Source organism: Didymosphaeria variabile (assembly GCF_027946475.1).
Source record: "Didymosphaeria variabile strain IMI 356815 chromosome Unknown scaffold_7, whole genome shotgun sequence".
In the NCBI taxonomy this organism is placed as follows: Eukaryota; Fungi; Ascomycota; class Dothideomycetes; order Pleosporales; family Didymosphaeriaceae; genus Didymosphaeria; species Didymosphaeria variabile.
Genome location: NW_026611626.1, coordinates 1,939,433 through 1,967,392, shown reverse-complemented (window position 1 = coordinate 1,967,392; position 27,960 = coordinate 1,939,433). Strand labels below are relative to the sequence as shown.

The window sequence follows — 27,960 nt, the reverse complement described above, 5'->3', positions numbered from 1 at the left end:
GGATGTTCAAAGATGAGAATGACCACACGATGAGCCGCAAACTGTGCTGAATTGCCTGCGAGGCCTGTTCATGAAGGGCAGAAGGCGCGTTGGGGGTTGCTTGAAAGTAAGAGCAGTAAGAGCAGAAGACGCGTCCGAGGAAGGTGCAAGCCCTATGTTCAATGCTACCTTCATTTGATTATTGCAATCCGACAGGTTCAGCTTGTATTATGCTAGGTGGTGAAGATACGGACATGCTATATCTCTATGACTGTACACTGTACGTCACATCTGAGGTGACTGCAAGAAGTTGCACGGCAACTCTTGTCTGGCGACTGAAGTAGGAGTCAAACAGCGCTCAATTCCAATAAACGCCGACCTAGGATGGAGGTAAGGTCTCAGAACTCATGCAAACGCCACAAAATGCACCTACATGCTCACTGATGCTGGTGTCCTTGCTCATATTCCTGATCCGCCACAAAATTCTCTCCCTGGCTGTTTCCGGTAGCCTCAGCGGCGGCTATGTCCTCCAGCTTTCGAGCCAATGCGATGCCTTCTGCTCGACCTCGCTCTACGTCGACGAGCATCATGATCGGGAAGGGGAGACCGATGAGGATGGCAAGGAACCAGAATGCCTAAAGATATCATGAGCATGTATTCCGGAAGCGAAGTGAATGGTACAGCAAGAAGCGCAGCAAACAAACTTACGGGTCTTATCTCGCCATAGCGATCCGTGATAGCCCCCACAATCGCTGGGCCAAAAATACTGCTACCTTTGTCAGTGATGGCGTACAGCGCATAGAACGCCGCCTCGTAACCAGGTGGGATAAGTTCGCCGAACAGACTCCTGCAGTAACTGCTCAGCCCACCTAGTACAAAGCCGTACACAGCCCCTAAGGGATACATTTCCCATTGCTGCTGCAAGCCGAATACACCAAGGCGTTTGATGGCTGGAATATACCCGAGGAGTCCGTATATGGGGATTAGCTCGAAGAGGACAATGCATGCGAGAATTGTTTGACTGGGACGGAGGCGCATATATATGCTGATGCGAGACCAGGTGAAGGCTCCGATGACACCGGAAATCGTGGCGATGACGTTGATAAGCGCAAGCATGGCGTAGTCCATTTCTAGAGTCGTCTTCGCGAACAACACAGCAGTACCAGAAACAGTAGCAATGGAATCACTTAAGAGAAACCATGCTGCAAGGAATAGCAACACGTCCTTAAGGTACTGTGCGTGCTTGACTGTGCGGCCGAGCGACTTCCAACTGTAGGTAAAGTAGGCAAGCCCGGTGCCGAAATTCGATTTCGACGGTGCGATGTGTAGCGGTGGTCCGGGACGCGGACGTAGCCACATAGCTGTTGGGATAGTGAACACGAACCACCACGCGCCGATGATGAAAAGGACCAGGCGGAGACCAAAGTTCGAGTTTTTGAATGCGATGACGACAAGTATGCCTATGGTCTGAACGAGCAGCGCGGCTATGTATCCGATTGCGATTCCATACGAGGAGATCTTGGTAGAAAGTCCAAGTTCTCGGGACGGTGTCGCTTGCGAGACGGGGTTAGGGACAGTAAGGTCGGCTTCGGATTGCATACGCGGAAGGAGTGCTGTTGTTGCGTCGACAACGTTGTCCATAACGTTCTCGTCGTGAGCAAGCTCGTTGGAAAAGTGAGTTTCATGTGCAACGTCTGGATGGTCGAGGTCCTCGTCGTCCAGGTAGCTCGAACCTGGTGATATGTCCGCATACTGGACTGTTGGGTGGAATCTCACTAGCAATGGCAAGAAAGAGTTGAGGAGTACAAAGCTAGCTCCAAAACACGTGTTGGCAATGATAGCCAACACCGCACCCAACACATAGATCTTGGGCACAATCGGCAGAAAGAGCATGGTCGCCGTGCTTCCTATGAAGGCGAACCACAAGAGAAAGGTCTTGCGGAAGCGGCCATGATCTGCCGCGCCAGACATGCTGATTATGAGCAGTGCTTGGATGAGGACGGATATGGAGAAGGTGTACATGGCGAAACTGGCCGTATTTATGTCAAGGCCAAGCAGTCTGACAATACACTGTCCGTTTCCTTCTTTGGGTGAGGATATAGAGTATGTGAGTGTTGTTATGCGGGCGGCTTTGCATGGCTGTGTAGGGTCGTGGAGGAGGAAGCCATTTTCGCGGGCGAGCTGTTCAAGAGTGACGGGAATGAAGCTGCCAATGCCACATACGACGAAGACCTCTGCGGCCCAGCCATACATGTAGAAACCAGACAGCTCTTTGTCGCTGGTCAGGCGAACGTCCTCGCCCTCATAATGCGGCGGGGAGCGGTCGGAAGACATATCTGCGTAGTCGTCGGAGATACTCTGCTCGTCGTCCGCTTCGTTGCTAGGTGACAGCGAGGGCGTTTTCGCGGAAGCTTTGGACTGATGCGACGCATCGCGGTCGAGTTCTGGGCGAGGTATGAACTCAGGCGCCCGGGGCACCATTTTGCGGCGCGCTGATCGCGGAAGCTCGCAGGGCGGGCGCTGATTGGCGGTTACAGGGCGTGTGACCTGGAACGAAACATGGCGACTCGGTCAGTGGATAGGGAGGCAGCGAAGCAAGGAAGGGTAGGCAAAGGCAGAGTGGACTCGGGGAGCAGCAAGGCGGTTACTAGAGAGGAGGTGTAGAGGGGCTGGCTCAGTAGACATGGGACCGGGGAGGTTAGGGTCATGTAGACTCGTTGGGGAATCGATGTGCATGTGACATGGGCCAAAACACGACGTCTACACGCATGTTCACACCCGCGACGGGGCATCCGAGAGTTGTGCACGCCTCGTTGATCGCACGCGCGGTTATGCAGGGCGGGCGGCAGCGCCAACTCAGTCTCGCTCGCGCTCGTGGCTTATTCACCCGCCCGCCGTCCGATTGTTTGATGGTGCCAAGCAACGATTCAGGGCTTCGTCACGGCTACGGCCCGCTCGTAAAGCCTGCATTCTATCATCTCCCGCCCAGCACACCACACCACACCGCCACCACCCATACACGCGCCCGGCGCACCTCCACCGTTGCGACCGCCCGCTGAGTCCATTCTCCACCCACTGCATCGCGCAGGCGTCGTCGCCGCCCGCCGAGCCCAACCGCGACGACAATGCGATAGCCGCATCCACGGGCCCTCTCACCCGCCGCAGCTGCACACACGCATCCCCCTTCCCTAGCCAGCGCCCGAGGATTTCCCACGCGCCTTCGCCCCACCTTTGAAGGATCCGCTTGCGACAATTACCCGCGCGACCGCAGACGCATCTCTGGAGGCCGCCCGCAACTCAACTCTGCAACTCCCAGGTCTCCGGTGATACAACCAGCTCAAGATACAGTCGGCGCAGCCACCTGAGCGGGCGGAGGGAGACAGTGGGGAGGCTGCAGAGAGCAGCAGGGGCGGTGCGCGCTCGGAAGGGCTGCAGGACCGCGGCCAGACTATGCCAGGCATCTTGAAGATGAACAGCAGTGTGAACGGAGGTTCGGGCGCAAGAGATGTGGACAGCAAAAAGCGGGCTCATGACGGCAAGATGGTCAATGGCGAGCGCACCATCGTCAGGAAAGACTCGCCTGCGAGCGCGCCCGCCGTGAGAACCCCCTCGTACAATGGCGGAGATGCACACGGGGCTACACCCGCCGTCAACCAGATGGCACAGCTACCACCCGATCTAGCCCACGTGCCCTCGGAGAATTACCACTCCCTCTCGAAATTAATACAACGGATCTCTCAAGAAACCTATAATGAGCTAAACGAATGTCTCTTGCAGATGAGAGAGTTGAAACCGCCTCAACTCAATGGCAATCTCCCGAATGGACTCGGGCTGCCGAATCCACAAGATGCGGAAACCAGCAAAAACAAAAAGCTCCTACTGCTGAGATTTGCGCACGACAATAGAGCAAAGTTCATCAAGTTGTTGGTACTTACCGAGTGGGGCAGGAAGGCATCAGTCGATTTGTCTAAGCTGATCGATCTTTTCAGTTGGGCTAGAGCTCAGAGCTACAGCCAGGACCGTATCAACGAGCAGATCGAATTCATGAAATTTGTCATGAATGATGCAAGGCAGCTGAACCCTGATATCAAAACCGCATTGGAGATCTTGGGAACAGGGAAGGCAGGATGGATACCTGATGTCAATATCCCCTTACGCCTGCTTAGGGAGATGCTAACAATTTCTAGATGGGTTTCATTCCGCCTCCTCCGATGTCGGCAGACAAGGCGCTCAAGCTGTTACGGTATATGAACGTATCGCTATCTACCCGCTTAATCATCCACGAAAAGATCCCACACCAGCTGTCTAAATGGCGGATAGAGAACGGTCGCGTAACATTTATCGTAGACGGCGAGTTTGAGTTTGACCTCATGTCCTTTGTCGAAGATTCCTCAGATCAGTTCCACTTCATTGATATGAGGTTTCTATTTTATCCAGCGCCATCGATCGCGGCAGACAGTCGATTCTTCAACCGCCTCAAATTAGGTGTTGATAATCTGCTTCGAGAAGAAGGCCTGGAGGCTTGTTTCGGTTATCTTCACAACGTTACGCTTTCCCACAAGATTTTCATACTTTCCACACAGGTGAATGATTTACTACGGACTGGATGGGCAGGTTCACTTCGGTCGGAATTCGCGCATCGAGTGTTGTGGATCCAGTACTGGTTGAACAGGCCTGGAAAGAAGAGCTGGATTGAGATTGGTGTTGCCAGCAACAAGCCCAAGGACGGAAAAGTGTCGTGGCGAGGCCCTCCAATACCGTCAATAACCGCGCGTTGGTTCCGCGAAGGCGTGCACGTCCAGGACGTAGACCTCAAGCTCGATTGGAACAACTTATCCGTGGAGCGTGTGATCAAGCGGGTCATAGCCCTTCACGTCGGGCACCTCTTGCGGACTACGCACCAGGCCTTTGGTGCCAACGTGAGCGCACAAGTGACCTTGGCGGATAATGAACCTTCGAACTGTCGATTGGCTGTTTCCATTGGTTCGAAGGAAAATACAACTTCCCTTTCTATCGAGCCCATTACCGGTAGATACACGCTAAGCCCAGCGACTCCTCTTTCGAACCCCGCAGAGATTGCGATCAACCGTTCCCTCGAGCCAACAGTAACAAGAAACACAATTACGCAATTCCTAGCCCGCTCAATTGCAGAATCAATCCAGCGGTATTCACAACAGCTTGGATGGCAGCCTGTTGCGCGTCAAGCTCTGCGCATGGAGGTTGTAAAAGCAGCAGTCAACTTGAACGTTTTGAGATTCACACTCTTCTGGCCCCGGGGATGGTCAACAAACACAGCTCTAGCCGCAATTGTGGACGCTACTGGTGAATCGTGGTGGATATGTGAAATTGGCGAAAAGGGATCCACTATCGTGCACGCACAAAAGATCGCCATTGAAAGTATGGATGGTCGACCACCTCCGATTAATCGTCCAACACTATCACGCATCGAGCGAGTAGCGATCCACCAATTGGCTTATTCTATAACATCGCGTGCTCTTGGACAAGAAGGCAAGACATACAGCCTCCGGTACGAAATCGAACCGCCACGGCGTCCAGCGTCGTTGGACGGCGTTGTAAGAGGCTGGGCGTTGCATGTCAGAACTTCGGAACTCCTTGGCACAAAGCCTGGAGACGATTCTTGGCTGGAACCTGCGATGCAAATTACAGGCCATGGCTTCCGCTCTGATTATCGCAATGTCTGGCACATTGTAACCGGTACTATGGTCTCCGAAGCTGCGACCGATATGCAGAAACTCATGTCCGCATCACCACAAACCAACTTTACTTTCTCAGAAGGCGGCAAGTTCTCGGTTCTCTTGTCTACGCCATTTGGCCATGAGGTTGTCAGTGAACTGAAAGCTCGCTTGCGAGACCTGAACCGCCTACGCTCTTTCGCGACGACCCTTGAGAAGCGTAAGATGCTGCTCAAGTCTTCGTCGCTCCAGCAAGTTGAGTTTCAGTACAGTCAAGGGCTCTCTGTGAAGGTCCTTTTCGGGCAAGGAACGGACATCCAGGTCAAGTTTGGAGACAGGAACCCCCACAATCGCATACACAGCTTTCTCACGGACATAATCAACGATCGGTCACCCGGTCTCTCACGTTCGTCCCATGGCGACAACAATGGGTTGGACCGATTCTGTACGTCCCTCATTTGGACTCGGCCCCTTCTAACGGTGCTCAACGAGCTCGAAAACCGGACTCCTGGCAATGTCGACAACCCTGCTGTACACGTGCATGATCTGCGTACATACCGCATCACGTATACCAACCCGCCGTGCTCCTTCGACTTCAAACTCAAGCCCAAGGACGATCGGATGCTATGGGATATCGAAGACAACGAGGGCAAGCCAGCAGACCTGCGACCGAAGACTGAACGCAGCCCCCATTTCAAGCGACTAGGTACCTTGAAGTCGGCGCTGCAGAAGCTGTTCAGGGAGAGGGATGTGCGCTGGTGGGGAGTGCGCACGGGAATCATCGCTGATATTGACGGGATTCCGGACGCGCTGAGGAGGCTAAATGAAACGGTTATTAGCTGCTATGTTGAGGGTGGAGTCAAACAGGAGGTCGGCGACAGTGCTCCAGTTAACGCACCACCTGCCAGGCAACCGAACAACTCCAGTACCACAAATCGACCTAACGGGAACAACGCTGCAAACGCCAAACCTCAACCCGGACGACTCGGTGGTAATCAGCACGACGTGATAACGATCGACTGAGGAGATCTTGCTTCTTTTCTAATTTGAGCGTGTACTGCATTTTTGGAGCGGGCTGGGACTTTGACGGAGTTTTCTCGATTGGCAGCGGCACCTTCGCTCAATTGGACTTGGATCGACTCGGGATACCTGGGGGGAAGGATCAGTCAGCCGCCGGCACCGAATGCCTAGCTTTTGGGCGTTGGCAATGTATCATAGACTTCTGGTTCATGTGCAAGGCTTTGTATTATAGAGTCTGAATGGCCGAGTCCAATGGACTGTTCGCTTCCTGAATGAACAATATTAGCGAATCTCATCAACGCTTCCAACATTATTGCATAGGCTTGCATATGTCCATATGCCTAGCTCAGTATTGCGCGCTCATTCAGAAGATGATTGACATACTGTGTCTTGCATCAAGAAACCGGACGGTCGTACGTTGTCAGGTATGCGGCGCTCGTGCTAGAAGTGAAGACAATTGCGGCATCATCAACTGCTTCGCTCACAATTTAAACCAACTATGACATAATGAGGATATTCGCGCTATTTGAAGAACTTGGTCGCATAAAATTCGGCAGAAACGCATGAATAAATTACAAACGCTCTTACGACACCAATAATAGATCAATCCTGCTATCTCCTTTGTAAATCATCTTGTACAGCCTTGACCATACACCCTAACAAATTGATCAAATTCCCATATGCGACTTCTCCGCGTCACCCTTTCTCCTCTTCGCCTTCACCAATATACCCTATCTCAGCGTCTGCCTCAACCTCCCCGTCGTACTTCCCTCAAGCATACTCGTATCCAACCCCTCCTTCTGCATCTCCACTATCCGGTCCTGCTTCCTCTGCTCCATGCGTTCAATATTCTCCTTCAGCGCCGGAGGCACATCTTCCTCTTTCTTCCCCTTGTGGAACGGCTTTTTGATCGCGTCGACCATCTTGCCGACCGAAGAGCGGCGCTGCGGGATGCTGCTGACATCTGACTTTGGCTCTGCGGGCAATGGTGAGAGCCATGTTATGTCGTGAGATGTGAGGGTAGTGAGTTACCTAAGAAGTCAGAGGATGGACCGGCGGAAGGATCGGTTGTGGTTTTGCTAATGGTAGTCGCTGGCGTATTGTCCATGACGAGAGTATATACAAGCAAGACTTTCATACAAAAGTGGACTAGCTGTCGGAGCCAGGCGCACGCCTGAAACGGTGGCTTTTTATACTGCGTTGGTGATAATTAAGTACTATGATGTCATAGGGCTGTGTAGGATGCACATGCCCAGCATAGCGACGTCTTGAGGCTTTGTGATTAGCAGTCCGGAATTGCGGGGTAGCTATAAGCTTATAGGTTTCTCGCGCGACATTTGGTGGCTGAGACGGCCCGGCTTGTATGGTTGCACGCTTGAGGGCATGGAGGGCATGGAGTCGACGGAGTATTAACGGATTGGGTAAGAGGTTGCGCGGCAGGTACTGTGCGTCAAACCGTTCTGGTCGTCTGCCAGCCTTCGCCAAATCGTCTGCCGGGTTGGGGTGGAAAAAGTATGTGCGATCCTAACGGTAGCTCGAGATTTGCTTCCCTCTATGCCCCATTCAAAAGAATGCTCAATGCGCCTGAACACTTGATCTGTATCTACCAACTGGAGGGTCAACATCGAACCGCACAGCTTGGAATCAACGGGAGTGAATTTGCCTTCAGCAGACTATTTGTCTCTATACTGTGCATGCGGAGCATGCACTGGCATGAAATAGAAGAGATGCCGGCTATTATTGAGACCTAGGGCGTCCTCAATCTGGTCGAGAAAGTTGGGGGAAAGCTCCCGTCGTCCGTCATGGCAAAGTCGAAAGATACACTGCCCTCACTTAAAGACATTCGTATGCGGACGGGCCTCAGGTATCCGTGAATGTCCATAAAGCGGCCAGTGACTGCTCCTGTGGTGTTGTCACCGGCGTATTGCAATTTTGTGTCCTTTACGCGTACAAAAGTCCGCTGCTGTTCGAATACTGTCTATATGATAACCCCGTCGATTGAGGCTCAAGACCACGAGGGTGCACAGTAGCGTGCTGGTCATTGAGGTGTCGACCCATTAGGACGGGGGTGAGCCGTCCACATCAATAGAGTCTCGAGATGCCCGCTACATACTCGTCACTTATGACCTGCCTAGATCTTTTCGCAATATCTTCAAGCGCGCGTGAACTAGCCGAGATGGTCCATCCAACGTGATCATGCATCCTCAGTCTGGTCATTGGCGGCTCCGGTCAGAGCTTCCTTGGTATTGTATTTCTGAATCGCATGTTCATATCAGCCGCAATGATTATTGGCACAGCATTCTCAACAAAGCTGTTGTCTTCTGAAGTGAAGTGAAGGATATAAAAGGTAACGACCCTGCAACACCTCGGCTCGTTTGTTCAGAGGAACTTCTGCCACCTGAATCTTCCAGAATCTGGGGTCGAAGATTTCATACGCCTGTTGCCTCCGTTGGGTAGCCGTTTGCACATCGACGCTGATTCTAGTCGCCAGAATGCGAGGACCGTCTTAGAAGGAAAGGCCAACCGAGCTGTTTGCTGCCGCCGCCGATATGTTGCAATACCAGTGCTCGTAGACTTTGTGCATGTGAGAAGCTTCGATGCGCCATTCGGTAGGCTTATTTCTATTCTGAAGTATGCAGAGTGAATCGAACCATATGCAGGAGTTCACAAGTTGACGTATCATGACAGCGTCCTGGAACATGTTTGGTGGACTTGAGGAGATATGTTAGTTGTGAACGATTCGATGTTTAATTGTAAAAGCTGGACGTGCTGAGCGTCTTCCCAACAACGGATAGCGTCACGTAACGACCTGTGAGGTGGTGCTCAGAAACACAAATTAGTCGTATATCGTCGCGACTTCCAGGCCGTGGGTCAACATGCAGCAAACGAGTGGAGAACCAGGAGGCTGTGTTCGCATTGCAAACATCATGAGACGAGAGGCAGTTCGACCTCAGCATCGTCTGATATTTCCACTTCGCTTCCATATCCGCACACCCTTCAGTCTTTGCCCTAAAAATATCAGGCAGTAACGAGCGAAGATGTTAATTGTAAAGCGGCGGAGGTGGAGATCCGTCATCATTGTGAGCACACCCTTCCAGAGTATGGAAGGGTCTGCAGGAAGCCCAGCCCTTGAGACACGTTCCGTGGGTGAAGTCAAGGTACAGTACCTTGATATTGACGGTTGCAATGAGGTCGGGATGTGTGCCTCCAGTTTTGACGGTGTCCAAGCGTAGAATCATACATCGCTTCTCGCATTCTTGACATCATCTCGAGGTTGGAAGCTGCTTCACTCGGATTCATCCTCCTGCATGATGGTCTCGCACTTTTGCCTCAGCTCCTGTACACCCGGAACAGCGCTCCACTTGTGCAGAATCTGGCTGATCTCTCCCCACTCTTTCTCTGCTTCTTCGTCCTGCTCCTGGTCGATCATCTCCTGTAGTCTCCGTGGAGTATCCAGGACCCAGCGCACTGTATCCTTCTGCTTCTGCTTCGTAGCCACCTCCGAGACGTTGTTATCTTCGTCCTCGACCTGTATGTCGATACCCAAGCCCTGCGGCTTTGCGGGCAGTGCCTGCATCGAGGATGACAATGAACCGGCGGTCTCAGCGATGTGTGCTATGGCAGGACCAAGGGTATGCGTGGTAGGTGCAAGAGGGTCCATATTGCCGCGCATGCGGCGGATGGTGCTGGTTGCGGAGAGAAGCTTGGAATAATTATCGTAAACGAGAGACTTGCGGTCGCTGTCAAGGTTTCGTATCTCTGCAGCATTATTAGTAGGACTTGACCAGCTGGAAGAACAAGCGGTACGTACGCGATATCAAATCTGCTTCCACTCTCAGCACGCCCTTCAAGCCTTCCTTCGTGAACAGGTTATTCACATATGCGTCTGCATCGAAATTGGTGGCATCAAGCTCTGTCAAGGTTTCGTCTTCTTCAGGGCCTAGTTCTGTCCTTGCTGATTCTTCTGAGATCTTTGCTTCGTTATCTTTCGCAGCTTTTAGACCATAGTAGTCACGTAGAGCGGCCCGGTTACGTCGCGTAGTCGAGGGTGGACGAGCAGAACCTTCGAAGGATGCGCGGGTAGAGGAAGGGCTCCGTATGGAAGAGCTTGGACGCGGTGAAGCTATGGTAGACATTATGACCTTCTGTACAATGCGTGAGCGTTCCAATTCGTTGCGCGGCGTGATGTATGGTTTGGCGTGCGTGAGGACAAGGAACATTCACAATGCCGAGCCGCGTAGGGCTGATCTAGCAAGAGCTACCCGCGTCATTGCTCGACGTGTCGTGACCCCCACTTCAGTCCACTACGCATACATGAGCGGCCATCATCCTGCACACATGAAGTAGTCGCACAGTTGTACGACCAATTAATCGCCCGTATGGCAAATAACCTCTCAGCAGAGCTCACACAGCATCTTAATAGCCGACACTTCTATCCCGCCGCTGCATGGCTACAGAGCTTCGTCTCCGGCACGCGCCCGAACACGGCCCTGCCTGCGCTCAAACAGACAGCTCTCTTCCGCCTCCTCGCAACCGATATTACCGCGTCGCTGCAGGCTCCAACGCATACCATGTTTCCTCAAGATGCCCTCAGCCCAGGGACGCAGACGCGCACCATTGCTGGTCCCATTATCTGCCAGGTTCTCGACATCGAAGAAATTGGTCTCTCACGCTGGGCACAGGTCGAGCAGATCGAAGCCAAAGAGCGCGGCGAGACGACCAAAGGCCGCGAAATCGTGCGAGTCGTCGAGGATGAGAATGAAGGTGGAACAGTCGCGCCTGCTGTGCACAGCAAAGGCCCTTTCAAGCTACTTTTGCAAGACGCAAAGGGTGCCCAAATCTATGCCGTTGATCTGCGCGGCATTGAAGGTATTAACACTAGCATGGCCATGGGCACGAAGCTTTTGTTACGGAACACAGACATCAGGAGGGCTGTAGCGATGCTGGAGCCTGGCAATGTGCAAGTCCTCGGCGGCAAGATAGACGCGCTTGACAAGGTATGGAGAGACGGGAGGAAAGAGCGGTTAATGAACGCTGTTAAGATCGCCGGTGAGGGTGTGAACACATGAAATGTACGCGATGGCATGAGAAGAACGCGCGAAATTCGAGGAGAGCGCGTGACTTATAGGAGAGCGCGGCGGACGTTGCGCTGGCGCTACGTGGTCACATGAACTCGGCGTGGCATGATTGATACATGCAAATCGCCTTCCAACTTTCTTCCTGAGGCTTCTCCAGATCCTGATACCCACCCAGCCTTACTCGACAGACACCCAAATCCAGATCACTATGCTCAATTCCCAGGCTTCGTTTGAGGGAACCGGCACGTGTGACATGGCTGATTCCGATGCGAACGTCTCTGATGGCGAATATGTGTGCAAACGCTGTGACCGCATATCGTAGGCGCGCCTAGCCAACGGCGAAACTTCTGAATATATCCGGGTCGTGAGGAATTTGGTATTAATTTTGGAACCTTTTGGTGGTGATGAAATTACTAGACCTGTGGGGCTACCCCCCTCCTTTCCACTACTGTCCTTCGCATTCAGCATTCTCCTTGACAGTTATCTGGGGGGAGATGGACTGTAGGTGAGCGTGTGAAATTGCGGTCATCACACTCATCAAGTAGAGAAATCCACCGCACGTGTCAGCTATTACGTCTCCTCTGCGTCTCATATACTAGATCCTTGCACGCAACCAGTGCTGGTTTGACTCCAAGATTACGGTCACTCCCGAAGCCCAAAGGGGAATGTGGAAAATCTGATTGACCCTGGGCGACTGGGAGAATTGATCGGCTGTCATGGAAGCCAGTTATCGTGGAAGTGATGAAGTTACGGTAGAGAGGAAACCATAAGAAGATTCACGGCGAACAGCCCTTTATCCATCTAGGCAAGGCTGTAGCAAGTTCCAAGAAGATGGAGGTGCAAATGGTAAAGAAAAGAGAATCACGTGCTAGGCCTTTCACATCAACCCTACGCACTGGTGAGAAGCACTCCTGGAGCAGCGTAGCTGGCAATCCAACGCTTCCTCTATTGTGATATGTCTATGACCCAACGTACATTCCATCTGAATTTTACCGCTTACTGACACCTCAAAGCAGCGTGTGCTCAAATTCCATCGGAGCAGATGTCGGCTGCTTCCTAATCATCGAACGTTCGTCATCGTCTAGTGACTCATGTGTGTCATTCGACTAGCAAATGGCTGAGCTGACTCTCACAGGGCAGTTGGCGCTCCAGGGGTACATGGCTGCTTGTGCAACGAGCATCTCAGCCTTGCCTTACCAGCAACATCGTTTCAAAGGCACTTTCCTGTGAGTGCAGTGTAGCGAGAGTAGGTAACCATCGAAGAAGAAACGCTGCGCTGTCAAAATTCTGCAAGAACTTGAATTATCAAGTGATATCTGTCTATAAATGATGAGGCTATGCGAAGCCAGTGGTATATCCCCCATGTCGTAAATGCCCAGAACGCCGCCCATATGCCAATACAACAAAAGAAAACTGACTGAACTTTGAAGGTTGGTCGGACCTGGCGAGGTACTATTCCTCCGATCCGACTCTGTTGCGGAAGCAATACTCTGCCATTTATGCGGCACATTTCTCTTTATCTCTACCGCTGTCATCCTCGCACCGCCTGATCGAGAGTGGCTTTGCATCCTCATGGCTGTGCTCAAGCTCTTCTTCAGCTGCAGCTCTCTGATTCAATAACGAAAGATAGGTCTGCCATCCGATCGCGATGACACCGCCGAATATGCTGCGGTATTCGATAGGTATGAATGCAAACGAAAATGCTGTGACTGCGGGCCAGAGCTTGCAGCTGTTGATCCACGACACAGGCACCGTGTTCTTTATGCGCTCAACGGTCTCGGTGATGGTCATACCGGTGAGGAGCGATTGCATGCCGAAGAAGTACGAATTGAACAAGGGCGTAAAGAGGAGCTGGTTGACAGTAACCTATATATGCGTCAGCTTCAATCGCACAGAGACCGGGAGGAGAAAGAAACGTACCTTTGTCGCCAGCGACAGCGTCTTAGAGCTGTAGTTGAAAGAGTTACTTAACCACAGAAACCACTTGTATCCCGGCACTGCTGCCGCACCCCCGATCAAAAGCGCTCTTCCTGTCCTCGCCCAGTCCCTCTCTTCAGCCCACGCCTGCACCCAGCCCTTCTCCACCTCGTCCTCTCCGTCCACACTCTCTACAACCTCAGCCGGTAGCCCAATACTCTGCGCAACAAAGTCGCCCACCAAATAGATGACCAACGAGCTCACAAACTGCGTCATGTACGGCCTCCTCCTCTGCACCCTACCATAAGCGCGGAACGGCTCGTAGATGGGCTCGAGCCACAGCCAACTCGGTCCAGGAATGGTGGTTACAGACTCTGGCGCCTGCTGCCCCACGGGTTTGGGCGACGCATTCCATCGTTTCGTTGTGTTGGTGGTACCGCAGCGGATTTCGCGCAGTACGTTCGCTGTGCGACTATGGCAATGCGGGGTGGTTGTGCGCCCAAAGCCTGCGCCTGCGTGCAGAACCCGGGCGCGCGACGGGATCATCATGGTATCGGGGCGTGGTAGTAGTACATAGGTCATGGCGGAGAAGCATACATTGTGAGGAAGGTTGCGAATGAAGAAGTGTTGAATGTCATCCGGCTGCGCCTTGTGACAAAAGCCGCTGCGCTTTCGGCTTTCGGAAAGCGAGACCGGAATGGCGACACGACACGACAATTCGACGGAAAGTGGCTGAGTCAGCTGCTGTCCGCCGTGAGCCTCCTCCTGCATACATCAACAGCCTCCACAACGACAACAGGTGAGGAGAGCCGCAAGCTTCAAGAACCGAGGCTCGCTTCTGCGATAGCCCGCTGCGGCGAGTTTCCTTGTTCCTGGACAATCGCCCAACGAGGTTCGGGCCGAGGCCTCTTCCTTTTTGCTGCATTTTGCCTTGGCTTGAACCCATGCGCGATTGGATAGATTTCGCGACTCACTATGCCGACGTCAAAAGAGCTCGTCGCCGAAGACAGCAGCTGGCGCCAACGCTCGGAGCTGGAAACCATGGCTGAGTGTCACCACAATTGGAGCAAGACTTGGAAAGATCGAACAAGGAGATGTGGGTCTCTGGTGAGAAGCTGAAGGATATAGTGCAGCGCTTCGAGGAGGAACTTGAAGAAGGTCGCAGTTGATGGCCATCTGCCCCTTTCTATGTTTGTGCCCATCTTCGGTTGACGAGGAAAGCCCGAGACCTGGGCAGCAAACGTTTGAGAAGTTATCTGCGGGTCTGTACCTGGGAGAGATCTTCCGGCTAATGTTGGTCGAGCTCGCTGATCGAGGCCTTGTGTTCAAGGGACAGGAGAAGAACGGCAATGGTAAGCTGCGAGAGCGATCTCGATCGATACTGGCTTCCTCTCACAGATCGAGGATGATGAGAGTCAAGGCTTCACCAAGACTCGGGACCTAAGGACGTGCTGGGGCTAGACGTCAAGGATGGGAAGCTGGAGCTTTCACGAAGGTTGGCGGAGCTCATTGCTGTCAGGGGTGCTCGTTTGTGTGCCTATGGCGTTGCGGCGATATGCCTGAAGCAAGGCAACACCGAGGGTCATGTTGCCGCGGATGGTAGTCTGGCGAACAAGCATCCGAAGTTGAAGAAGAGGTGGGCAAAGGCTTTGGGTGAGACATTAGACTGGGACGGGAAAGTCGAGAACGAGGATCCCATCATCACCACTAGTGCGGACGATGGGAGCGGAGTCGGGTGTGCAATCATTGCCGCCATGGAATTGGGGAGGAGAGCAAAGCACGAGGAAGCCTAAATACAGGATAGAAATGTTCACGTACAAGCACAGCGCAAGACCATCACGTTTCCACGCTAAGGGGAGAAGTTTAGGTAATCTCGTATCATACAATGAGCTTTTCGATTCCATTCGTCATGAAATGCTATGTACACAGAAAAGAAGCGGCCGCCTCGCAGCACATGCAAAAAGATAGGACTCAGCCTATATCCAAGAACATACTCTCAAGTAACCAGCCCGTCTACATGGTAGACGAGAATGCAGAAGATCGTGAAGCAGGGTGACACGCTTAAGCGAAGTCACGGGCGTGAGCGCGGCGGGCGAAAGCGCGGGCGAAGCGCTTGGCGGTGGCAGAGCCAGTCTTGGTCTCGAGCCACGAGATGAACTCGGAGATGGTGAAGGTCTCAGGGAGGGTGGAGCCAGAGCCAGATCCCTCGTTGTTCTCGATAGCGGTGGCAGTGGGCTGAGCAGCAGACTGGGTGGCAGAGGCACCGGTGTCGTAGCCGGAGCCGATGGTGGGAGCAGGGGCAGCGACAGCAGAAGAGGTAGCAGCGGGAGCAGAGGAGACGGCGGCGGCAGAGGAGGTGGCGGCGGCAGAGGAGACGGCGGCGGAAGAAGCGGCCGCGGTGGCAGTGGGAGCAGCAGACGAAGCCGGGGCAGCGGAAGAAGCATTGCCAGAGCCGGAGCCGCTGGAAGCACCATCCCAGACCTCCGGTCCAGGGACATCGTAGCCAGCGCTGCCGGAAGCAGTGCAGGCAATGTCTCCGCTGTAGATGTTGCACAGAACACCTGGGTCGGTGGCAGAGTATGCGCCAGGGAAGGCAACACCCGAGGGAAGGCTAGTCGAGCCAGAGCCAGTGACCTTGATCTGACCACAGCCGTTGTAGAACTGAGTTTTGCCCTCAGTGCTAGCCTCGTGAAGAGCGATGATCTCAGGGCGGATCAAGTAGTCACCGGCAGCAAGGTCGGGGATCTTGACGTTGACGAGACCCTTGTTGGTGATGAAGTTGTCAACACCCCAGGTGGTGCCAGTCAGACCATCCTGCTGGAGCTTGACCCAGACGTCACCGTCTCCGTTAGACTCAGCAGGAGCAATGTAGACGATGACAGGACCCTTATGGGAAGAGGCAATGGGCTCGTCGGCGTCACCAGAGGTGGAGGCACCGTCGTTGTGGTGCCACTGGAGTCCGATCTCTGAGCCAGCAGCAACCTCGATGGTATCGGCCGCCTCGGTACCACCGTTGCAAGTCATGGCGCTGGAGGTGACATCGAGGATGGGGTTGTTGCCGTTGGAAGGAGTGCGGACACCAGTGTGCTGGCCCTGGTCCTTTCCGTCGATGACGAAACTCTGGAAGGTAGTGTGGGCAGCGGCGAGCTTGCCAGCAGCGAGAGCGAAAGCAATAGCAGTTTTCATTTTCTTGACTGGTTGGTCGGTTGGTTGAAAGTGAGAGTATGTTTCAAAGGATGAACGAAAGAAGGGTAGACGAACAAAGGTTCGGAAACGAAAGCGAGTGAATGCTAAAGAGCGTGTAGAAAATGAGAGTGCAGCTTCAAGCTTGTCCTTTCCGTGAAGCAGAGGCTGAGGCTCTTATACTCATCCCACCACCTTCGCGGGATTGCGTCCAGGAACCAGGAAATGACAGCCCTAGTGCCATGCCTGCATCGTGTTACCGAGCATTAGTGTACGGCCAAGCAGTTTCTCAATCAATCTCATGAGAACTAGCACGAGTATGGTCATGGTGTTTATTCATTAGCTGCCGCAGGGCGACGAAATGGGGCTGGCTCAACCGCGCCGCCAAGCAGTTTTGATGAGTTCATGACCGTGCAGGAACAACAATGGCGTCGCTTACATGCATGTCCATGAGTTCCATCCGCTGAACGTCTGGGTCGTCGAATGACAGTCGGTTCTCCAAGGAAACTGAAACGCCCCGGTAAGATGCGCCATCGCATGAGTGGTCTGGATAGCAAAACACCATGCCTCGGCGACAAACGAAACGTCATGCATTCATGGCGTTATTAGAGGTGTTATCAGAGGCAAGAAACATCAGGCCATGCGCCATGATACTGCAAACGCAGTACCTTCGCCACATGCACGCAGTATATCAAATCGAGTTGGCAATCTCCACTGCAGCGAGACGCTCGCAAAGATTGCGATGCGTGGACTACGTGGACTCTCATCTCGGCTCAAAAGGCGTGGGGCGAAGGGGGAGCGATGGACGCACGCGAGGTAGCGTGTGGTGGAGTCGATTTTTCCGTTCGTATGTTACAGGTTTGAAACGGAATCCTGGTGGAGCAGATTGCCGGACCATGCCCGCTCGGGCCCCGAGCCACGATATCGCCAAGCGTTCGCGAGAGCGCTCCGGTCTTCATCGCCAGAGGAGCGTCGGGGACAAAGCGGTTATGCGGTGACAAAGGAGGCTTCCGTGTCGTGATGTTGGCGGATGACTGCGTTCTTGACTCGTTGGAGGCGTGCCTGCTTGTCGGTTCTCGGCTCGCACTTGGCGCGCTGGCCGAGAATGTCGCCCCTGCAGACGTGGACCTCCTCGTGAGCCAGTTCGCTTGCACCACCATGGGTGTGCGGGACGAGAATCGCCAAGGTGTCTTGGCCGCTCGTGTTTCGAACGCGGTGGTGTCTGCGAAACTCAACACCATGGCACGCCTATCGACGAGTTGGCGATGGTTTGCTCGACGTAGACGTCTGCAATGGAGAGATACGCCTTTCAAAGGCAAGCGAACGACTGGTGGAATGAAATAAGCCGGCGCCGCTCAGATGTGGGTACTACTCGCGGTTAGCACAAGACTAAACGTGGGGAATCGGGGCAACAATCCCTTCTCCGCTCTGGGGAAGAGGACGGCGGCAACTGTCGAAGGCTCCCCATATGTAAAAGGCCATCCCCGGACCAGGTTCGCTGTTTGCTAGGCAGTCAAGAAAACTCAGGCTTGCGCAAAATGCCGTCCCAATTCTTCAAGAACCGCAGGGTGTACCTGCTCACCACCGTGGCCTACATGGGCAGTCTTTTGTTCGGTAAGTGACGTGATGAAGTGGTGCGCTTTGTTTGCCTGACCTCCGTAGGCTATGACACTGGAGTAATGGGCAGTGTCCTATCACTCAAGGCTTTCAAAAAGGACTTTGGACTTCCGACAGACTCTTCTGGTTTCGCCAACTCCAAGAATGCGTACGTGTCGTCCAACGTAGTGTCACTCTTGACAGCCGGATGCTTCTTTGGGGCCATCGCCGCGGCTTTCCTCAACGAGCGCTTCGGTCGTCGTTATTCCCTTATGGGTTTCTCCGTCATCTTCCTCATTGGTGCAGCTATCCAAACGGCAGCCCACCATGAGATCGGAATGATTTACGGTGGTCGTGTCATTGCTGGTCTAGGTATTGGTGGTATGTCATCTATCACACCAGTATTCGTATCAGAGAACGCGCCGCCCGCAGTCCGTGGACGTATTGCCGGGCTGTTCCAGGAGTTCCTCGTCATTGGATCAACCTTCGCCTACTGGTTGGATTACGGTGTGGCCCTCCACATCCCGGCATCTACTAAGCAATGGAGGGTACCGGTGGCCATTCAGCTTATCCCGGGCGGCTTCATGCTTGTTGGGCTCTTTTTCTTGAAGGAATCCCCCTCGTTGGCTCATGAAGCAGGGACGGCATAGTGAGGCCGCCGAGTCTCTTGCTCACATCCGATGCGAGTCGGTAGACAACCCAGATGTCGTAACAGAGCTTGCCGAAATCCGTGCTGCGATCGAAGAAGAGCTAAACGCCACTGAAGGGGTCACCTGGCGCGAATGCCTTATACCAGGAAACCGTTACCGCTTCATCACCGGCTTCGTGCTGATGTTCTGGCAACAGTTCAGTGGAACCAACAGGTAAGCTCGTCCTCGCTTGTTCGTATCGGTGGAGGGTGGATACTGACTTTTATTCCAGCATCGGTTACTATGCGCCCCAGATCTTCCAAACTGTCGGGGTATCGAAGAATAACGCATCCCTTTTCGCCACTGGCGTATATGGTACAGTCAAGGTCATCACGACCGGAATCTTTCTGATAGTTGGTATCGATTTCATTGGCCGCAAAAAGTCCCTTATGGTGCAGCCTGGATGGCAGCAATGATGTTCATCATCGGAGCTGTCTTAGCAACCCACCCACCAGACCCATCATCAGGCTCTGTCTCTCAAGCATCGATTGCCATGGTTGCCATGATCTATCTCTATGTCATTGGGTACTCTGCGTCTTGGGGTCCCGTACCTTGGGTGTACCTTTCTGAAATATTCCCTACACGGCTTCGCGCATATGGTGTGGGCATGGGAGCGGCGACTCAATGGCTGTTCAATTTCGTCATCACAAAGATCACGCCCGAGGCTATAAACCACATCGGGTGGAAAACTTTCTTGATGTTCGGCATCTTCTGCTTGTGCATGGGTATCTTTGCGTTCTTCTTCATCAAGGAGACAAAGGGTCGCACGCTTGAGGATATGGACGTTTTGTTTGGTGCTGTTTCGGCGGAGCAGCGCGCGCAAGATGTTGAGAAGAGCATGGCAGTTGAGAACAAGAAGATGGAGCTGGAGGAGAGGGAGGAGGCCGGGAAAGCGAGCAATTGAGGGATCCACCCATGGTGCTAAGTGTGGCTGTGGTTCTGTCCCGAAAGGTGTTTTGTAGCCCGTAAAATAGTATGATTGGCTGCTGGTGAGCAGATTTGCGACCGTTTCCTGAGAGCAGCAAGTGCCAACCTTGAGTGACATTCGCTGACATCTAAATTACTGTTTAGATGTCGCGCCCCTGCACCAGCTTGTTGAATTACACAGAGCAACAATTTAAAATTCGTCAATCTGCTGTATCAAGCCAAGACTTTCGGTCAGTTGTCTTCACTTGACAAGTCTGTCACCACGCCACTCTCACCGCGACTGCTTACATTTAAGGTCTTGTCTTACGCTTCAGTTCCATGTTGGTCCTATCAAGATTGACGAGAAACATGCCACCTACCGTCTGGTAGAAGAGCTAGATCAAGTGCTGCGTAAGGATAGCTTCGCTAGCAAGACCCTTGTTTATCTGGTCGCTGAGCGGGCAACCACTGAATGATACAAGCCCAACCATGCTGAGCTGCTCATATCTTTCTGGCTCTTTCCCCCAAGAGAAAACTGCGAAAAACTCCTTCGATAAGCCTAGAAGTGATTCAATCGACGTTTCGTATTACGATGCGCAGCCCGAGGTGAAGGCATCGAACGACGAGGATGAGCGATGAAACTGACGCAGCCCGTTAGAGGACTGGGATATGTATGTGTGGATGTACTCATTATTCCGAAAAAGGGCCGCGAATCAATCCTGAGAAACTCTGGGGTTTCTTGAGAGGCAGTGGGCGATTTGTTGCATACAAAGACGTCTGGGGGTGTTTTCCGATGGCTTCAGCATACATTGTGCGCGACCTTCTTCGAAAGGACGTTTCTGATATTCATGCCAACTTGTATCATTGGTATCATACTCGACTCCCTCAATAATCACGCTTTCTACGTTATTCCATTCACTCGTGTCAGTCGAGTATTCGCAATCCAGACCTACCAATGACGTCATGCAAATTGACTTTGACTTCGACTTGCCGCATTCGCGATGATGTATTAGGACGCCGCTCTGAACATGCCATAGGTATGCATGTGCATATACAACTCACAACGCATCCCACCAAACAAAAGATCAAAGTCGGAAACCAAGCCTAAAAGTTCGATCCCGATCGTGAGAGCGGCTGAAGTTTGAGTCGTCAACTGAACCAACACATTACCCAACCATCAATGGCTCCATCATCCGCTAATTTCTCCTGGCACCCTATACCCTCTTCGCCAAGTGGAACAACGTGCAAAGTACACCTCCTGCAAGCCGGCGGCCTCCTCATCCCCTACGACCGTGTTCTCCTCCCCAGGCCAAAACAAGAAAGCCACACCCTCTCCCCAGACTACAGCCCCTCAAAAAGCGAAAAGTACTACGTCCCAGACTACTGTTTCCTCATCGAGCACCCGCCCACCGGAGACCACTACATCTTCGATCTCGGCATGCGCAAAGACCTCGACGCCCTCCCGCCCCTGATTAAGAAGACCACGCTACCAGTATTCACCCCATTTCCCAAGAGCCCAGCGGAGATATTGAAGAAGTATGGGAATCCGCAGCAGCAGCCTGAGAAATTCAAGGCAGTGCTGTTCTCGCACGTGCATTTTGATCATGTAGGTGACGGAGCAACAGCGGGTTTTATACACGCAGAGCTTTGGGTTGGCCCAACGACGTGCACGTACGCAAGGCCTGGCTATCCTGATTATGAAAACGCGCCTGTCTTGTCGGAGAACTTCCCTACGGATGGAAGTAGGAAGATTGTTGAGGCGTATGTTAGCGATGGGCGACTGGAACAGGACGGAGATAGCAGGGTGGGCAAGGTAGCGCAGGGGAAGAAGGCGGGGAAGTACGAAGCTGTGGAATTAAGAGACGTAGGGAATGACGGATGGATTGGCGTCGGGTCATTCGACCGCGCATTTGATGTCTTTGGGGATGGGTCGGCGTATTTGATTGATGCACCGGGGCATTCGCCGGGTCATCAGATGCTACTTGTGCGCATGACTGCGTCTTCGCATGCAGATTCATCGGCTTCGTCGTTTGATGAAGACAGCTTTGTACTCCTCGCTGGCGACTGCTATCATCATCCGGACCTCTTAAAGGATCCTGAACGTACAGCGCGTCCGCCATATTCTAAAGGCTCGATGCATACCGATCCTGAAGTAGCGGTCGAGACTATACATCGTACGCAAGCTTTTGCTTACAAGGATAATGTATGGGTCATGGCAGCGCACGACTTCAGTGTTGGCGAGGCTTTGAGGAAGGGTGAGAAGGAGATCGAGGGTCTCATTCTGATCAATGACTGGCGGGGGAAGAAGTGGAAGCCGGATGTGCATTTATAAACTTATGTGGTATCGTCAGTGACCACAATACGTGTATTCATAGTACGTAGCGGAATTTGAAGAGATTGATTCTGTTCGGCATTGACATCAACATCACCTCGACGTCTCCATCACATCGAGTGACCATCTCACACCAGACGGAGACTCCATTTCACCGGTCAGGCAAAGAGAACAAAGCACTCTGCCGTGCAGCATAGCCGAAGCGATATAATCCGGCTACGACTGCCCGCGCGTGTGCGGAGCCCTAGGACAGCGGCGCGCAAAACGTCTCTCAAAAGCGCAGATCGGTTCAGCTGCACGCGACGGGTGGCGTTTTGAGTGGCAGCCCGCATGAACAAAAGTGGCGTGTTCTACCCTGTTTACAAGTTGGGCTGATACACCGCAGAATATGCGATTCGTAAGCTCCCCGAAACCGTCAGGCGAAGGGCAGAGGCCCGTAGTCAAGTGATCTGAGTCTTTGATGGACATTTTGAATGTTTTTGCTTCATTGTTTACATGATGGTTTTTGGTTACAAGTATCGTATCGTGTCTTTCGCCTTCGCAGCGCGGCTGCGCAGGACATTGGGGTACTAGGTCCTAAGGTAGGTATGGTAATAATACGCTTTGCAGAATTACATAAAACGCCTCCACCACCACCGCCAAATAGCGGGTTCGAAGAAATATGTACTGGGTGATGAAGTTGAGGTGCAATGCAGATGCAGCGTCTAGAAGTTCTCCTTACCCCACACAAAGTTGAAGCCGGGTTCGGAGTACATGTTGCACTTGATGTGGAGGGTCGAACCGAGGACTTTGGGACCGCAGAAGAAGACACCGGCTTCAGCGGGCGCGTGTATCTTGCGGATGGATTTGAAGATCATGTCCCAGTTGGGGCGACCGAAGTTTGTAGGTGCACGTAGCCCGGTGATGGCATCTTGTTCGGCGTTTGCGTCGTTGATCATGATGTTTGTTGCGTCGTCGGCCTTGATCTTGGCGGTTAGGTACTGTGCAGCCATTAGCGTCCATGCCATGTTTGTAGAGAGAATGCTCGGGCACTTACGGTGTGGATCTCGATGTGGTCGTCAAGATCCTGAGCCTCAATAGCCAAGAGCAGCGATCGGAACCACTCAAATGAGCCGAAATCTCTGCAAATCCAGAAGAAGTAGACTTTTCGTAGTCGCGTTCGGCCTTGAGGGTAGTTCATCCGGTACCAGATACTCTTGAGGATAGAAGCGAAAGGTGTCACACCGATACCGGCACCGACCAGCACAGCGACTTCGAACTTGAACACGTCCTCAGAGGCGGAACCAAAAGGACCGTCGATGTAGACACGCGGAAGAATTTGCCGAAGTGCGACCTCGGTGGCTCCGTCTTTTTCGCCCTTCGCACCGCCCTTCTCGAGATTGCAACCGAGTGCCTTTCCGAGCGCACGCGTGAAGTCACCGACCATACGAACGTGTACGGAGATGTAGTCCTCCTCAGGAGCGCTAGTGAGCGTGAAGGGGTGGTATTGCCAGATAGAAACCTCCGGGCAGCACAGGAAGATGTACTACAATAATTAGCCATGCCTCGATAGTGATTTTACAGTAACCTACCTGACCGGCCTGCGTTTTCGTGTTCTCCTTCTTTATTTGAATCTCGCACACGTTGCTAGGATGCTGGATGACCTTTGAGACGTACGTCTTGTGGCGTCCACGGATTTCACGTGATGTACGCTCAGCAAGATACGCAAACCCGCCATACATCCAGTACTCCCAGAAGACACCGATGCCGTCGCAAAAAGGCGCAAAATCGGGCTTGATCATACAGAACGCTCCATGGATGGACCAGAAAACAAAGAAGATGATGAACAGGTGGTGGGTGTACCAGAACCGCTCGAACTGTGCTCGTCGTGGCTTCTCAGCAGCCGTCCAGGCCATGGCAGACAGCGCAATCAACATAATGTAACCACTCCATCCAGGTCCGGTGGCAAGGTTGGCAATAAGGAAACCGACGAATCCCAGTTTGTTGATCTGAGCGAAAAGCCACAAATTCCTCCAATGCGCAATGGTGTGTAGCCAGGAGAAGAAGAGAAGGGACCATCCGACGAGCTTGTGGAAAGTGATGTTCTTGTCGAAAGGAATGATGCCGTTGAGGGGTGTTCGACGCGCCATGGAGATCAAGTTACGACACACAGGGAACAAGATAAAAGCTACATCGACGTGTAGCGTGAGAGCTGCTGAACGGGCGATTGGAAATGTTATGCCAAACATCTGTCGCGATCCGATCGAGCTGTCCTTGAAGCCGTAATGTGCCATACCGAATCCAAAAACCATCAAATGTAAGATTCCGAAAGTAAAAACGAAACTGGAGTTGTCAGTACATAGGCACTGAGCAGGGAAGGCTCGGCATACAATCTCCGGTAACCCTCATTGACCATCCATCTGTCGAACTTCTCCTTCAGATAGAGCTCTCGTGGTTTCTCGTCCGACATCTCTCCAGACATGAGCATTCTCGTGAGAGGCGGCCATCTCGATCGCTCTCGACCTGAGAGGCTGTAGCCTGCGTAATCAGATTTGTCCATGGTAAAGGCGGTGTGAGTGCAGCAGCCGCGAAAGGCTGGAATTAGGTGAGGCGAAGTTCAGATCCTGCTGAATGTGGCCAAGTATGTCGAAAGTTCAAAGAGTGACCAAAATCTGGACCATGGTGAGCACGCGTGGTGACACAAGAACGCGATGGCGAGAGTGGTGTAGACTTACTAGCAGGTGTGCCCGCACTGAAGAAGAGAAGGGTTGGGAGAGGTTACTTGACCGGCTAAAGAGGCACCGGCATGAAAACGGAGGGTCTCCAAAGGGGAAACAACGACTATAAGCACATGCACAGTTGGAAGGACTTCGGAGGGGGTGGGGGGTTGGTTCAGGATATCATTGCGGCGGCCGGTGGGTACGAGACAGGGACGCGTGGAGTAGAAGAAAGCTTAGCAAAACGGTGGCAGAAATCGAACCATTCTCACAGTCGGCAAGCCCAGAGCTGTGACAGGACGTATCGCAAGGGTGAGGTGCGGCGCCCAGAGCCGCGCAGCAACGGTCAACGACCAATGATGGACAGAGAGCGAGTACAAGCGACCTAGCGCGGTGCCGAGAGGGGAGGCTGAAACTCGTCTCGGCATGGCATTCTCCTCTGGGCGGCGAATCGTGAGCGCTGGCCAGTGCGGCCGTGTGTGAGAGGTGTGTCAGGAGGCCTTGTGAAACCAAGCGAGTTTGGCGCGGGCGCTTGGGGTACCTCCAACTGCGACTCCACAATCCCCCTCCGACGTCTCGACTCTGCACAACAACTCTCGCGCCACCGTAAAGGCCGATGCCCGATACGTCCGGACGAGGCTCAGACTGCTGCTTCTGCATGCGTGCGAACATCATACGAACGCCGGTGCAGAGTGCTTGACGCCGCGTCCGCATGCTGTAAAGCTGCACTCTCGCCTCAGAGCTTGCAGATCGAAGGCATCACTCCACGCGTCGGATGCCGGCAAAGGCATCGCGATTCTGAATCTGGTATGATTGGCAGCCCGCATGTTTCTCATAATACACCACGTTATTCCCGCCGCCGCCGGCACGTCTGCACCGGTTCGTTCCGCAATGTCAAACATCTGCAGTCTGGACCTCGTAGACCCGAGCAGGGAAACCGATCTTCCAAACGATCGAAGAAACACAGTAAAACCGTGTCATTGCCTCGCGCTCAGTACATGGTGTACCCGCCACTCGCGGAAATCGTCTGACCCGACACCCATCGCGCACTGTCGTCTGACAGCCAGGCGACGATCTGGGCGATATCATCGCTTTAGGAAGTCAGCATAATCCTCCAATACCAGATACAGCCATGGCCGCTAGGAGGGTGTTTGCAAGACTCACACTGTTCCATGGCGATGTTCGACCGGAGTTGTTTTTAGCTGAACCTCCACGAGGTCCTGCGGCACGTCGTCGAGCATTTCTGACTCCACAGGGCCAGGCGCAACCGCGTTCACGGTGTGTCCCACATGCCCTAGTTCGGCCGCCAGCCCTCGCGTCAAGCCCTCGATAGCAGCTTTCGATGAGGCATACATAGCCAGCGATTCGAAACCTTGACGTGCGCCGACCGAGGAGAGGTTGATGATCCTTCCCGGAGCGCGAAGATACGGCTCGACAGCCTTGGTCATCAGCAACGGCGCCCTAACGTTGACATCGAAGATGGCAGCGAAGTCTTCTGCGGTAGTCTCTTGCAGAGATTTGCTCAATAAGACGCCCGCGTTGTTTACGAGAACGTCTATCTTGGGACCAAAAGCCCCCAACGTGGCTTTGACGATGCGGTCGGGCGCATCGACCTCTCGCAGATTCTCCTGTACGACTATCGCTCTGCTGCCGTTATTGAGCTGCTCTATCTGGGAAGCCACCTCTTTCGCTCCTGCCTCGCTCCTGGGTGAGGTGAACACAATGGTCACCTGATTCAACTTAGTTATTGTTTCTGGGCTGGGGTGTCAGACGAACTTTTGCGCCTTTCTTGGCAAGCTCGAGGGCAATGCCAGCTCCGATACCGCGCGATGACCCGGTTACAATGGCGACCTTGCCTGAAAGGTGGGCTTCACTGATCATCTTGGTGCAGTTGGTGGCGTCGGGTTGCGTTATGTTGTTCGATAGTACTAAAGTATAGACACCGCATGTGCTGTAGACCTGAGACGTAAGGTATCAAGTCTATATACCACAGTGAATCGCTACGTCATGCTGTCAATTCTCATGCGACGACTCAAGGCTCCAGCGACCAAACTAGAAGGATGCCGGAGGTATAAGAGCATTGGTGGTACCGTATGTACGAGACTCTTCGGAGCACCCGATATTCGTCGCTCGACTAAAATAATGTCCGAGAAGTTCGGGAAGATGATCATCGACCGTCAGGCAACCAAACCATGGGTCCGTGCGCGGTTACTCTCCTCCGAGAGAGACCACACTGGCGCCGAGGGCACCCGAGAGCTGTCGAGGTACAACATGTCCACGCAGAAAGTACGTCTAGGGCTGGTGCTGCAGATTGTTGGATCCCAAGAGAGCCCGCAGGCGCAATGAAGTCAGGTCAGGTTGCTTGGTGGACGGTGATGCGATTGGTGGAAGGCAGTGAGGGGGACTCGCCAAGGGGACCGGGGCGGGTCGTCGGCCAGCAAGAATAATCTTCACACCAACACCTGCCATTCACTTTCACACCCAATTTCCTGACGCCAACACGTCTAACGCGCTCGCCTGCCTTCGGACTCCGGTCACCCTCCTGCTGTTGTATAAGAACTGCTAACTTCACAGGCACACTGCCCAGCGCGCCTTCTCCAAGCTCCCGTTTCGCATTGTAGCGGTAAGAAGGACTGAACCTCTATATCACGCAGTGCAGCAGCGAACAGCGTCATCGACCTCCAATATGGGCGGCCTTCCCCTACGCAACGACAGCCCGAGCGATCGTGACCGCAAGGCTATCCGCGACTCTCCCGAACGGGGCACGAAGAGGATAAGTCAGTCGCCCACAGTCCGCACGCAGCCGTGCTCCCACCACCGCACTGCACTCCACCGCGTCCTCGGGCATTCAACCTGCTCAGCATTCAACCT

The 27,960-nt window shown here is 53.3% G+C and overlaps 12 protein-coding genes across 12 annotated transcripts; 5 read left to right on the top strand and 7 right to left on the bottom strand.

Annotated features, from left to right (window-relative positions):
• Positions 1 to 416: 416 nt before the first annotated feature.
• ATG22_2 (Autophagy protein 22) lies at positions 417 to 2,460 on the bottom strand (the record flags this gene model as incomplete). The annotated part of the gene is made up of 2 exons (XM_056218527.1): positions 417 to 614; positions 688 to 2,460. The coding sequence occupies 2 exons, from the start codon at positions 2,458 to 2,460 to the stop codon at positions 417 to 419; spliced, it is 1,971 nt and encodes a 656-aa protein (XP_056067792.1).
• Positions 2,461 to 3,429: 969 nt separating this feature from the next.
• On the top strand, positions 3,430 to 6,695 carry RGR1 (mediator complex subunit; the record flags this gene model as incomplete). The annotated part of the gene is made up of 2 exons (XM_056218526.1): positions 3,430 to 4,119; positions 4,167 to 6,695. The coding sequence occupies 2 exons, from the start codon at positions 3,430 to 3,432 to the stop codon at positions 6,693 to 6,695; spliced, it is 3,219 nt and encodes a 1,072-aa protein (XP_056067791.1).
• Positions 6,696 to 7,423: 728 nt separating this feature from the next.
• On the bottom strand, positions 7,424 to 7,800 carry N0V89_009776 (uncharacterized protein; the record flags this gene model as incomplete). The annotated part of the gene is made up of 2 exons (XM_056218525.1): positions 7,424 to 7,668; positions 7,725 to 7,800. 2 exons carry the CDS (start codon positions 7,798 to 7,800, stop codon positions 7,424 to 7,426), a joined length of 321 nt encoding a protein of 106 aa, XP_056067790.1.
• Positions 7,801 to 9,978: 2,178 nt separating this feature from the next.
• On the bottom strand, positions 9,979 to 10,828 carry N0V89_009775 (uncharacterized protein; the record flags this gene model as incomplete). The annotated part of the gene is made up of 2 exons (XM_056218524.1): positions 9,979 to 10,451; positions 10,504 to 10,828. 2 exons carry the CDS (start codon positions 10,826 to 10,828, stop codon positions 9,979 to 9,981), a joined length of 798 nt encoding a protein of 265 aa, XP_056067789.1.
• A 243-nt stretch (positions 10,829 to 11,071) lies between these two features.
• On the top strand, positions 11,072 to 11,761 carry N0V89_009774 (uncharacterized protein; the record flags this gene model as incomplete). Its single annotated transcript, XM_056218523.1, has 1 exon — positions 11,072 to 11,761. The coding sequence occupies one exon, from the start codon at positions 11,072 to 11,074 to the stop codon at positions 11,759 to 11,761; it is 690 nt and encodes a 229-aa protein (XP_056067788.1).
• A 1,506-nt stretch (positions 11,762 to 13,267) lies between these two features.
• On the bottom strand, positions 13,268 to 14,233 carry N0V89_009773 (uncharacterized protein; the record flags this gene model as incomplete). The annotated part of the gene is made up of 2 exons (XM_056218522.1): positions 13,268 to 13,636; positions 13,691 to 14,233. 2 exons carry the CDS (start codon positions 14,231 to 14,233, stop codon positions 13,268 to 13,270), a joined length of 912 nt encoding a protein of 303 aa, XP_056067787.1.
• Positions 14,234 to 14,978: 745 nt separating this feature from the next.
• Positions 14,979 to 15,480, top strand: HXK2 (Hexokinase isoenzyme 2; the record flags this gene model as incomplete). The annotated part of the gene is made up of 2 exons (XM_056218521.1): positions 14,979 to 15,039; positions 15,149 to 15,480. The coding sequence occupies 2 exons, from the start codon at positions 14,979 to 14,981 to the stop codon at positions 15,478 to 15,480; spliced, it is 393 nt and encodes a 130-aa protein (XP_056067786.1).
• Positions 15,481 to 15,748: 268 nt separating this feature from the next.
• On the bottom strand, positions 15,749 to 16,873 carry N0V89_009771 (uncharacterized protein; the record flags this gene model as incomplete). The annotated part of the gene is made up of 1 exon (XM_056218520.1): positions 15,749 to 16,873. One exon carries the CDS (start codon positions 16,871 to 16,873, stop codon positions 15,749 to 15,751), a length of 1,125 nt encoding a protein of 374 aa, XP_056067785.1.
• A 1,535-nt stretch (positions 16,874 to 18,408) lies between these two features.
• N0V89_009770 (uncharacterized protein) lies at positions 18,409 to 20,059 on the top strand (the record flags this gene model as incomplete). Its single annotated transcript, XM_056218519.1, has 5 exons — positions 18,409 to 18,484; positions 18,533 to 19,056; positions 19,106 to 19,329; positions 19,388 to 19,470; positions 19,596 to 20,059. The coding sequence occupies 5 exons, from the start codon at positions 18,409 to 18,411 to the stop codon at positions 20,057 to 20,059; spliced, it is 1,371 nt and encodes a 456-aa protein (XP_056067784.1).
• A 1,182-nt stretch (positions 20,060 to 21,241) lies between these two features.
• Positions 21,242 to 22,393, top strand: N0V89_009769 (uncharacterized protein; the record flags this gene model as incomplete). Its single annotated transcript, XM_056218518.1, has 1 exon — positions 21,242 to 22,393. One exon carries the CDS (start codon positions 21,242 to 21,244, stop codon positions 22,391 to 22,393), a length of 1,152 nt encoding a protein of 383 aa, XP_056067783.1.
• Positions 22,394 to 23,097: 704 nt separating this feature from the next.
• N0V89_009768 (uncharacterized protein) lies at positions 23,098 to 24,932 on the bottom strand (the record flags this gene model as incomplete). Its single annotated transcript, XM_056218517.1, has 4 exons — positions 23,098 to 23,373; positions 23,430 to 23,918; positions 23,965 to 24,715; positions 24,763 to 24,932. 4 exons carry the CDS (start codon positions 24,930 to 24,932, stop codon positions 23,098 to 23,100), a joined length of 1,686 nt encoding a protein of 561 aa, XP_056067782.1.
• A 1,317-nt stretch (positions 24,933 to 26,249) lies between these two features.
• Positions 26,250 to 26,970, bottom strand: N0V89_009767 (uncharacterized protein; the record flags this gene model as incomplete). Its single annotated transcript, XM_056218516.1, has 2 exons — positions 26,250 to 26,819; positions 26,866 to 26,970. 2 exons carry the CDS (start codon positions 26,968 to 26,970, stop codon positions 26,250 to 26,252), a joined length of 675 nt encoding a protein of 224 aa, XP_056067781.1.
• Positions 26,971 to 27,960: the final 990 nt, after the last annotated feature.